This window comes from Epinephelus fuscoguttatus, linkage group LG11 (genome assembly GCF_011397635.1).
Source record: "Epinephelus fuscoguttatus linkage group LG11, E.fuscoguttatus.final_Chr_v1".
Lineage (NCBI taxonomy): Eukaryota > Metazoa > Chordata > Actinopteri > Perciformes > Serranidae > Epinephelus > Epinephelus fuscoguttatus.
In genome coordinates, this window is record NC_064762.1 from 34,597,702 (window position 1) to 34,610,041 (window position 12,340).

General features: G+C 43.2%; 1 protein-coding gene across 4 annotated transcripts in view; it reads right to left on the bottom strand.

The window, feature by feature from the left end:
- The window catches only part of rev3l (REV3 like, DNA directed polymerase zeta catalytic subunit), a 99,520-nt gene that overhangs the window by 41,835 nt on the left and 45,345 nt on the right, over positions 1-12,340 (bottom strand). For all 4 annotated transcript variants that reach the window (XM_049590280.1, XM_049590278.1, XM_049590277.1 and 1 more), the window contains exons 2-6: positions 8,908-9,097; positions 8,684-8,758; positions 6,772-6,932; positions 1,781-1,919; positions 953-1,047 (exon numbers count right to left, since the gene is read on the bottom strand). In XM_049590280.1, the coding sequence (XP_049446237.1) occupies positions 953-1,047; positions 1,781-1,919; positions 6,772-6,932; positions 8,684-8,758; positions 8,908-9,097 (660 nt within the window). The remainder of the gene's footprint in view (positions 1-952; positions 1,048-1,780; positions 1,920-6,771; positions 6,933-8,683; positions 8,759-8,907; positions 9,098-12,340) is intronic.

Sequence of the window (12,340 nt, forward strand, 5' to 3'; positions counted from 1 at the left end):
TTCCCCACTCTTAAGACAGATGCTTGTTGTGGTTTATGATTCTGTGTCCAGCCTGATGTAAATCAGAAGGGCTCGCTGCATACTTACAGCCTCCGTTCAAGTTAATGCACAAACAAAACATTCAGCAGAACTGGCTCTCCCAGGGTGACCTCGGGATTTCATCCCGTCCTTTTAAAGCTGCACAGACAAAATCTGCACTCCTGTGGTTTCAAATACCAGCGAGAATTCACCCGCTGGAGAAATGTTTGACTTTAATACCAAGAAAACATGTTTGTTTTTTTTTTATTTTAAACCATGCCAAGCTTTTAGCTTTGTTGTCATTATGTGGTGACTCCTCTTCCTCTTCTGATCCACGTGTTTTTTTTTCCACCATGGCAAGTACAAGGATGGGCTTTCTTTTTCACTCACAGTCTGAAATAAAATAAATCCAGATGTACAAAACCTTCAAATACTGAGAAATGTAACAAAAAGGCCAAAGACAAAATGACTAAACCCTGAGATTTAGGCACATTCTACATCACCAAACAGAAGCAATGGTTGCATCTATTGTGGGTGTGCATGGCTTTTTCACATAAAACCGTCTGCTTTATGGGTATTGTTCAGTTCAGTAAAAAATATCCCTCCATCCTGGATTCCCTCATCTCTGTTAATCTCTCCCCCTCTCTGCTCCCCTGTGACGTGGTGTCAGGTCAGCTCCGCGGTGTTTATGCTTAGGGCTGCTAATGGATTTGATGTGTGGAGACGGTCAGAGGGAAGCACTCTGAGCAGCTGTGCTCTCTCAGTCGTCTCAGCCAAACGTGCAGCACCTTCAGCACTGATGATGATTTAGCGAATAACCTTTCACCTCTCCGTTTTCTGTCTTATTCCTGCAACTGAGTCAGAGAGCTCTAAAATACTGGCAAGGACTGGTAGAGGGATGCAGCAGGTGTGATGTTGTTCTGAGTGAGCTTACTTTCGATTTCCAAGCGGTTGAGGACGTCTACAGCCACAGCATCAACCTCCAGCTCGCAGGTGCTCTGCTTCTCCACTTCATCCAGGACGAGTGAGCTGCAGGGAAACACAAACAACAGGACATTCATAAACAAGCACTACTAAGATGCTTCAAGAGGCCAAACAGTATATTCGGTTGTACTACTGGTTGGTAATGTATTTTGATGTATAAAGATGATAGAAAGCTTTTTGTCGGGCACTATTTTATTTTAGAGGAATTTATGGCATAAAAGGTATGGGAAGCTAAATGTTTATGGGAAAATAAAATAAAAGAAATGCTTCTCTGTTTTTAGTGTTTTTGTTTTAAATTTTGATTATTGTTATTTTTTGTGTTTTTGTGTGCACTGTTATGGCGGTTTATGATGTCTTTTCTCTCTCTTTGCACTGGAACTGAGCTACTGTGCTTTGCAAAAAAAATTACCGCTAACTATGTTGCGTGGCAATAATAATAAAGTATCAAGTATCAACTTTAAATGAGTTATGTGTGCTAGCATTCCAGTAAGACCTCAGCCGTTTGACAAAGAGAAAGATGAGTCAGAGACAAACTATGGAAGAAAACTGTCTCTTGCAGAAAGAGGGACGTTTTACTGCTTGACCACAACCAACTGAATAGAGTGTGGATCAAGAAAAGTGCGTGCTTGGAACACCAGACCGACACGAACCCTAACTTGTAGTAAGAATGTAACTGTGTGTGTGTCCATGTGACCTGCACAAGTCCTCAGCTCTCCGTGGAAAGTATGTCCAATTCTCAAAGAGCTAATGTAGCAGAGGCTGAGCAGGTGGGACTCACCAGGGTATAGCGTTCTCCTCCCAGCGCACAAACGTGCCCCCCAGGGTGCTGTCGTTGAGCTTGGAGGTGCAGGGACTCTTCCAGGGGCTGATGCTGGGGCGGCCGGGAGTTTGCCTGTCTGGGACCGCTGCTGCATCTTCTAGAAAACACACACACAGGCACACAATACAGTTCATGGTACAGCTCTGAGAGGAGCTGTCAGCCAGTCGAAACAAGATCTCTGGTCTGGTGACAAGAGGGGAGGCACGATCATCATTTGCTCATGTGGGTAAATACTGAACATATACTGTGTGTTTTTGTTGCAAATATTAGTGTAAATATAAGTGTGATTAGTTCATCATCTGCATCGATGAATGAGACCATCATATCAAAAATGAGAGTCAAAGACTACTCTTGAAAGCTCTAGAAAACTCGTACAAATGAGGACCTTAAGATTTCTCTGTCAACTACTGTTCCAAGGTCAGAATGAACCTTCATCATCAACTACTCGGAGGTTGTGGATATGTTCCCCTAAAATCAGTGAGATACCATAGAACTGTTTCGGCATTGCTTGCTGATCTAAACTGCCATCGAGAAGTAATTCAAGTTTATCACAACATGGGTCTGGGTAGTTTTGTAGACATTATTTTGTAGAGATCTGAGACCATGGTGACATAGCTTCAGTAAAGTCTGTCAGGGAGAGAAACACAACCAGACAAACAGACAGGTGGTGCACAGGACAACAGGTTAGCCAGATTATCTAAACCACTTTTATCAGTAGAAAACCCAAACCTATGGCAAGTAGAGTGGGTCAAAGCTGAACCAGAAGATTGGCCTGTAAACTGTGGTTGGAGTTTACAACTGACAGCTTGGGTTATAACTTTACTGTTTGCCTTTGTGTTTTCTTCTAAATTAGTTTGGCTAACCTGGGCTTTCGTCTAAAAATCAGCTGACTCACCTGACTGCTCATGTTTCCTGTCCAGTTGGGCTTTTAAAAAAAATCTTTTTACTTGTACAATGCTATTATTAATGGTACTATTGGCCAGTGCTACAAGAAATAAGATAATAGTCCTTAAAACTGCAGTACACTAGGCTGGTGTAAGTGTGTAGTGTGAGACACCCTTGTTACCATTGTTTAATGAGTCATTTCAAGGACACAACTGACTTGCAGTTTTGACCCTTGTCCTGTTTTGGGTGTTCAAGCTGTGTACTGGACTTCAAAACACATTAAGTCTTCTATTCATCTTAAACCTGCCCATTTTATCAGCCCAGTCCCTTTTATCATTCCTCCACTTTATCCCAGATTAAGAATTTGCTTTCAAGTTTCAGCTTGAGGGGAGCAGAAAATGTAAACAGGTGTACCTATTATTGGGGTATTTTAGTTTCTTTGTTGTACGGGGCACTGGAGCCCTCTTTCCATTGATTGCATCAGTGTAGAGGTGGATCAAACATGGGAACCCTGCTTTAGTTGGAGGGAAGTCAAGCGTGAGGATTTTTAAAAAAAGAACTTTATTAAAGTCAAGTGTGGAATTTCCTGTCCTGAATCATTAATGCGCTCACATGTGAAGGCGGCCCTGCCAGGGTGGATGCTCTCTGGGAGCGTGGGGGGAGAGGTCTGATCAGCAATGATGAGCGGGGGTACTGGTCTGAGATTAGGACTAAGCTGTGATCAAACAGAGGTGGCAATCAGGGGTTTAGTCACCATCAGGAGGAAGTAGAGTCGGGCCTGTGAAAGTCAGGTTCATACAAAATCTGAGGAGGAACCCCTCAGTCTGCCACTCCCACTATGAGACTCAGCAACTGTTGGTTTCACTGCCTGAAGAACAGACGCTGGGCCCACTTTTCAAGAAGAGTCAGTACATGCTTGAAACATATAAACACACAGACATCAAATGAGTGTGGCTCTGCTGCTGCTGGTGGTAAATGGCATTTCTGTGCAATACTAAAGCAGAGTAGCACAGAGCAGGTCAGCTCACAAAATACAGTCACTAGCCTGTTGAAGAGACATCAGGAAGAAGAGAATCTTCATTAGCCATGGCTCTGTGTTCTTTAAACTGGTGGGAATGGTGCTTACCCAACAATATCCATCTATGTATAGTTTGCTAACTTAAGCCAACATTAGCCACGATAAGCGTCACAGTGATGCAGTGTGCATGTTCTCCCGTGTCAGCATGGGATTTCTCCGGGTACTCCGGCTTCCTCCCACAGTCCAAAGACATGCAGGTTAATTTGTGACTCTAAATTGTCCGTAGGTGTGAATGTGAGTGTGAATGGTTGTCTCTATTTGGCAGCCCTGCCATAGTCTGGCAACCTGTCCAGGGTGTACCCTGCCTCTCTTGCTAGAGCTGCCCTCTAGCTGGGATAGGCTTCAGCCCCCCCGCAACCCCCAACAGGATGAGTGGTTACTGAAAATGAATGAATGAATGAATGAATGAATAGCCAGTATAAGCTTCTGGTTACACCAGATCAAGTAAGGCTGTAGCAGTAAACCCCCTGAGTGTATTAAACTGAGACACAGTGTGTTTCTTTATTTATGATTTAAACTTTTCATTTGTAGGAGAAAGATATAAGTTATATATTCTTGATTTAAAGCTACTATAATCAATATTTTTAAATGATCCAAGGATCAGTTATTATGTGTAATATATGAAAGCCCATTTCCAGCAAAGTAATGGGGAAAAAAAATCTGTAAGTTGTTATTAGAATCTTTTTTTTTTAAATAAGAAGTTAGTATTTTAAAGTTATAAGTTAGTGTCTAAAAGTAATGAAAAACTTTCTCAAAATAATGACTTCATATCTCAAAATAATGACAAAAATGAGTTAGCAAACTAACTCACCTTTTGAGAAAGCTTCTCATATTTTTTTTAAATCAATGTTTTGACATAACTCATTATTTTGAGACAGGGTATTTTTTTTTGTCATCACTCTGGCGGACATGGTCCACAATTTCTCAGGTGTCTTTGACCCCACACTCTCCTTCCTGCCTCGTGTCACCCAAATCACCAAAACAGCATCTATCACCTCCATAACATTGCAACTTCAGTACGTACAGTACTCTGCTGCTTGCCTACTTACCAGAACCTCGTCACTTGACCACATCACCCCAGTCCACCACAACCTCCACTGGATCCCAGTCAAACACAGAATATACTTCAAGATTCTACTTATCACCTACAAGGCCCTTAACAATCTATCTCCTCCATATCTCTCTGACCTCCATCAGCAGTCCCCCTCCTGTTGTCTCCACTCTGCTGATGCCAACCTCATTCAAATACTCAGCACCAAGCCTGGGGTGACAAGGTGTTTTCAGTCACTAACCCCTCACAAAAATGCCCACACAGTATCAGCATTCAAAAAGGCCCTAAAAACCCACCTTTTCAGACATGCCAACCCTACTTAGTTTTTCATTTAATTGTCTTCAATAAAGAAATTACTGTGTTTCTTTGTTTTTATCCTACTCTACGTTAAGCACCTGAGGACTCTAAAAGGCGCTATATAAGTGCGATGTGTTATTATCATTATCTAAGAGTAATGTAAAAGAGGTTGCATGTAGTGATTACACCCACAGATAATTATCACCTCACTCTGCAGTTCCCCTCAGCTCAGTGAGTATTTCAGCTTTTTGCTCACTGTTTTGGTTTAATGATTTGCAACTTTAATATTTTAGTCAACTGTCTGTGCTTTCAGTAAAGTAATTTCTAGCAACAACAAGCTGCTGTTTTTAGCGAAAAGGCTCTGATAAATAAACTGTGCACTACATGCCCACCACCAGCAAAGGGCAGGCAGACTGATCTGATGGCAAGCTAGTCCACATGGACCTTTTAGAGTCAGATATTTGCCCTAGGGGAGCTGATGGAAACCAAGACTGAGTTCACTAAGAGTGAATAACACAATTCCAAATTAATTCTAATGCTGATCTGTGTCGTCTGAACCTATAACGTCAACTGCATGCTAACTAGTAATGGAAACAGTAGCCAGGAACATACCATTACAGTTTGTTGTGATTCTACAGAGGGGATGAAAATGTAGTTCAGTACAGAGTTGCTAAAATTAGACAAAACAAAATCAGCCTGACAATCATTCCCATTACTTTGTTTACATGTCACAAAGTGGCACATGCAGCTTCTGCCCGGTATCAGCATTATGAATGGGAGTGTTTGAAGCCAAACCCTGGAGAAGACACAATTCTTATGTATCTCTGTATTGTCACTCTGCACGGCTGACAGAGCTCCAAATGACACACACAGGAGAGAGAAAGCCTTGAGACTGCAAAGTGCCTGCTACCAACACACAATATCCACTTGTTGTTCTTGTTCTGTCCTCACACCTTTTGATTCAGTTTTTCGAACAATCTCATGTTTCTGAAGAAGCTCCCTGAATGATTTTCAGGAGGCAGTGGGCTTCCACTAGACTTTACTTTTGCCTCCTTGGTGAGAACAACGAAAAGAAAGCTGCCACAAAATGGCTAAAATGGACCAGAGAGAGAGAGAGAGAGAGAGAGAGAGAGAGAGAGAGAGAGAGAGACGGGGTATCCAAAGAGGTGCAGGTAAACAGAGAGAGAGAAAAAAAAAGTAAAGACCACAAGACAAAACATGTGGAAAGAAGCGAGGGGGCAACAACAGGGATGAAAACAGAGAGGGCTCTCAAAAGACGACAGAGGCATCCTGAGGCTGAGGTGAGATCAGGAATAATTCGATATGACACGAGGCATAGCAGCCTTCCCCTGGTCTGCTCTCCATCCCCGCTGAGCCAGGGGGGAACAATGCAGTGAGTGGGACGACGCTTGGCTTTGCCCACACTGTCCAGCAGAGACAAAAAACAGCACTGTGGGTCCTGAGAGACAGAAGAAGTAGGCCACTTGCTCAGCAGTACAGAAGAAGACAATTTCCCTAAGTGCTGCCCCAAAGAGAGAGGAGGTAGGGGTGAGGGCAGATGTCACATTTAATTAATAGTTTTAACACCTGTCACAAAGGAAAAACAACAATCGTTGGGATGACTTGAGTCTTTCTTACCTTTGTTCTGGCCCCTGCGGAACTTGACAGCTGCCAAGTTAACCAGGTTCATGCCGTACAGATTGTAGTCTATGAAGAGCTGCAGCAGGTAGGGGATGTGGCCCTCGTGGGGCTGGTAACTCTTGTTCATCACTGCTCCGCTTTGTAACAGCTCACACACCCTATGACAAACAGAGGTTTTTCCATAAGAACAGATATCTGCCAAAATGACACGCTTATTTATTTATAAGAGACAATTACACAAATATCAGTCATTTTAACCTCATCTGAACATTAACAGGTTGTTTCTAGTGTAGCGGAGATGAAATCAAGGGGTCTTGACTGCAACAACTTTGGCTGCTTGTCTGTGCTACGTGCATGACAACAACCTGACGATATCCAGTCTTGCTGGGCTTTGTTCCGTTCTGATGTAATTGAGTATAAAACTTAAGTGATCAGTGCAAACATGCCCACAAGCATCTAACTCTTGGGTGGCAAGAGAAAGCCTGAGAGGGCTGCATTTATTTACACAGCACTGTTGTCTGTCTAAACACGACCTAACACTGTGTTCAGGCAACTGGTGACAAAGCAAGAGGCTACAAGTCTTTGTCAATGGAAGCTGGTAACATGACGCTATAAACTAACGCCTGACACTTGTCGCTGCTTGATGTGCGCGACACACTACAAATCAAAGTTAAGCTGGTCTCAACTTTTTTCAGCACTCCAACAGCCAATCATATGTCTTTGATTTTCATGTGCAGTTCCCTTTTCTCTCCCAGAATTCCCATCCCTGTCACGCTGTATTGTCGCTCGTAGTGTAAGCAGACCATAAGGATGCATTCAGTACGTTCATCTCTAGTGAATGGTTAGGGAAACTAAATCTGCTCCCGAATGGAAATCGCTTAAAGTGGACGCCATGTCAAAAAAAGCTCAACACAGCTGAACTTTTGCTGCAAATCAGTGTGTTGTTACTTAAGATGTTATAAAAGATGACCCTGTAAAACACATTAATCTGTTACTCCAGCTGGACTTCCTGATATTTCCTACCATGAACAACATGTCCCCACCAACACAGAGTAGCTTCCATTAAGCCTAAGCAGAGATAATCAAGAGTCACTCTCATCAGTAATGTTCTGTGGAGTGCCTCTTCAAACATATAAAGGTAATCCTTCCATTTAAATCCATGTTGAATGTCCACACAGAAAAAGGACAACTTGTTTTCCAGAAGCGTCCTTAACCAGAGAAACCCCGGCATTTACTGTTACTTGCTTGGTGAATAAAGAGCAGTGTGAATGTTTGAGCTCTGTCCTGGAGTCATGTTCCCTTTAAAGGTCAGAGCTCTGCGCTGACTGATGACGAGGGGCCTGCCACTCTCATCTCCTTCGTCATCTTTTTACTCTCTGCTTCTCCCTTGCCTCCCTCTTTTGTCGTCCTCTCTCCCGCTTTCCCTAAATCTCACCTTTCTTTCCTCTCTGTCAGGTATTCTCTGTACCCTGGTCCCTTGTTCTTTCTCTTCATCAGTCTGTATTTTAGTCTGCCCTTTCTCTTTCTCATCTCTCTCTTTCCAATCTCATCGTCACGTTACGTCCTCTCCTCAAGCCTCTTCCTGTCACTTTGCCTCTGTCTCTCTCTTTCTGTGAATCACTCGCTCGCTGCCAAGTACCAATTCAGCTGCACAGCTCCTCTCACCTTGTCACCACTAATGCTGCTCGCTCTGGCAAATAATTCACAGTCTTCCTGTGTGCTTTCACACACAGACACACACGCGCACACACACTTAGCCAATCAATTTGTACAACTGAATACACAGCGATCGATTTCAGTTTAGTGAGCTGGCGGAGTCATGCGCACACAGTCTGGCCTTCAGTAACATCAAACAAGCTCGGGATGATCCATATTCACATTAAACTGCATCGACCCGCAGTAACCTTACCTTTTGACCATCTGAGGATTGTACAGATAGATCTTCATAAAGTGCTTCTCCTTAGCGTGGTAGCCATAGAAAGGCCTGTAAGACAAGAAAAAGATCACATTAACATACTGCATATAAACCTGGATCTTTCCCCCCACTGTTATTTAATGAATGTTAAACAGTTCTGCAGTCATGTTTCACACTCAGCTCAGCTGTGTTAGGACTACAAACCATAAGTCACTCACATGCCAGAGACCAGCACCACCTTGAAGACGTGCTGGACGCTGGAGGCGGGGTTTCCCATGGCAACGTTGAGGGCCCTGTCGATGCTGAAGGCCACTTGCCGCAGGTAACGCTCTGGCTGTTGGCCGTAGCCATCGTATGGCACGTAGATGTAGGGGAACACGCCATGGAGGTGGAGACATGTTTTTTGACCTGCAACACAACAACAAAATCTGTTGAACATAAGGCCACATCATATACAGTAATATTCTCACTGGTCACACGCATTAGATAAAAATTCTTTTCTTGATAAATCCAGCCTTTAAATTGACTGAAGTGACATCATCACAAGCCCAGTACCTGACCTCAGTAAAGCCCCTTTTCCATTGGACAAAAACCCATCAACACCCGCTAACATCTGGCTTTTTTATTTAGCAGGAAAGGTTACGATCGACATTCATTTGGGAGTCAAATGACCCGGCTCCATGCTGTTTGTCGCTCTTTTTGTAGTGCTATGCAGTGATGCACTGCCACAAAATAACATCCATCTCCATTCAGGCAGCGCTCAAGCAACCTTCACAATTAGTCTGCACAAAGTTTGAAAAAGAGACTGAATCAGTAAGAGAAGTAAAAAATAAGTAACCACTGTAACAATTTCACTGACCTCAATGCTGCTTTCTGTGTTTTACTAACCCTGTTTTCCAGTGCTTACATGACTTCAAACATGTCACACCAAGAAAAAAAGAAGACTGACAATTGGAAAGCACTTTATCACCCAATTTTGCCATATATATGTGCTAATTTGGGTGGGAAAAAGGTCTAAGTGTGACCTGACAACACCAACTGAAATAAACATCTCACTTTAATGCACTGATTGACAGTATGATCTTACACTGTCCAATACAGAGATCGAACGATTTATCATCCGGCTGATATTTGTTTTTTTTAAAGGCATCGGCATCGGCCAACACCCGGGAGCATTCGCCATAAAAAAAAAATCCATATCAGTCGACCTCTAGTCCAATATGACACTGTGGTCCCTTCTTAGCTTCCCCCATATTACACTTGTACAATGCCACATTAAGGCTGTCTCCCTCTGCTTCAATTTCCTGAGACCTGGTAGCAACCAGGTGTGACTTCACAGAGTCAAAGTTCTAAAACATCTGTGTATTCTCATGCAATAATTAGTTAACACAACGGACACATATTTCTAACACAAGTGCATCTAAACAATTGAGCAAAACTGCAATAAAAGAAAGTTCTCAAAAGAAATTAGCTGATAGAGACTGAAGTAAAACACTACCAAAATCTGTCTCTAACTAGATGCTGGTTTTCGGACACATTTTGGTCCATTACAAAAATGTATTAAGTTTTAAAAAACAGCCCAAGTGACTACAAAAGTGATATTTATTTTTACCATGTCCAAACTTTGCTCTCAGAAAAGTAATTGCATAAAAAGAGAAAAATGCTTCAAAAAACCAAGGCAGTAAGTCAACCTTTTAATCCAGATGCACATCACACTACAAGCCAACACTTCAGCAACAATTTGATTTCGTTTTGTCACCAAATACGCGCCAGTATTACAGGGCGATATGAATCAACCCTTTGTACTGTTCTTTCCCCAGCATACGGTGACAGTTTTTGAACACACACATAAACTGAGCAGCTGGAGCCTTAGACGTGACTTCTTCTACAGAAACTATTAAATCTACTGACAGCGTGCAAGTGAGATGGATGGAGTGTGCTGAGGGTCCAGTAAACTGTTTTTGTCCCCCCTGTGCACTTTCTGACCAATCACTGCAAGGCAACACAGATGGATGAGTGCGACAACAAGCCTGTAATATCGTGATTCATGACAGACATGTACACTGTGTTAAAACAGGCCATTAGCTAAATAACTAAACAGAAACAGAGAGGGAGAGTGTCTCTGGGATTGTGGGTGGAGCAGAGTGGAGAGGATTGAGGTCTTGAGTGATGTGAAGTGAGGTCAGCCTGTGCCAAGAGAGGGAGATACAGTATTTATAACCAGGGCGATGTGACATCATCACTCCCAGACAGACACGCACACTGCCTGGGAGTCAACTGAGGTGAACTGTGCTGCAGACGCCACGCTCCGATTCATTCCCTTTCTGCCATCACTGGCCTGGGCCAGTGCTTTTATCTGCAGTCTGCTGCAGGAGCCTGTACTGTGTTTAATCAGGTTACATAAGGGATAATAACAGCAGGGTAAAAATGAAGACAACAAAGGATGAGGCTCACAGAAATCTGAGCTTCTGACTCTGTCCGCTTATGTTGCACCAGTGACGGCCTGGCAGCTGGACAGGGGGAGGCAGTATTGAGCAGGAGCTTGACTCTTGCCTGGACGTGTCTGCACATGCCCAGAGACATGCCTGCCTCCCCAACACTCAGCACTGGTAGCAGGGCTTCAGGAGCTGAAAGGGAAGGAGGGTCCTGGCACTGTCCCTTCACCCCAAACACACACACATATATATCCACAGCTTGCTAATTCTCCATCCTCATGTTATGGTATGACAGACGACGCCTGCGATACCGCAGTCCCCTGGGCACGATTGTTGAGATTGTTGGAACCAGAGTGGAGCTTCCAAAAGAGGAAGAAATATTCCCAGCATCTCTCTGCACAACGATACATATGACTGCCTCCAAACGGGAGGGGAGGGTGATGCAAGATGAGATGTGGTGCTGAAAGACAATGAGCTTCTCAGAAGAGGCCTGGTGCTAGAGTGAAGCAGACATCAGGCGTATAAGAGCAGGGAGCAGCGTATGCTGGAGCTCACAGGCGGAGCTCCCTGTGGAGGACTGTGGTATTGAGACAGGTTTGTGTGTGAGGCAAACACACACACCAGACCGTCATTATGAGATAAAGCGGAACATTTTCAATTGTTAGACTGTCCTTGGAGATGAAATATTATTCGCTTGAATGCCATGTTTGGCTAAATGAGGGCTGCATTATAAAATATTAAACACGTGAAAAACTGTATCTCCAAATTATGAAGCACACAATCTCTGAAGTCCAGAGTGATCAACTGACCAAAGAGGCTCTATTACATATTGATATCTGATTGACAGTTATCAACACTTGCTGTTTTCAGGTTCTCAAAGAAGGTTTGTAGTTTTCCTCCATCATAGTAAACTGAATACTGAGTATCTTTGAGTTTTGGTTCATTAAGGGCCGTCCACACCATGAGCAACGACTCAAGTGAGTGGCGGAGTCCCCTCTGCAACTAAAACGACAAAAACAGTAGCAAATGATATAATTAGGATCATTTTCAGAGCAATTTACTGATTGATAGAAACACTGACAAATAAAATCCATCTGTATTTACAGGGTGGCACAGCTACACTGTCAGCACTATTGCCTGATAAAAATGTTTGCATTGTACGTTTCTGCAGACCTGTTACATTTGCACATTTCATAGGTATCATTTGACATCAGGA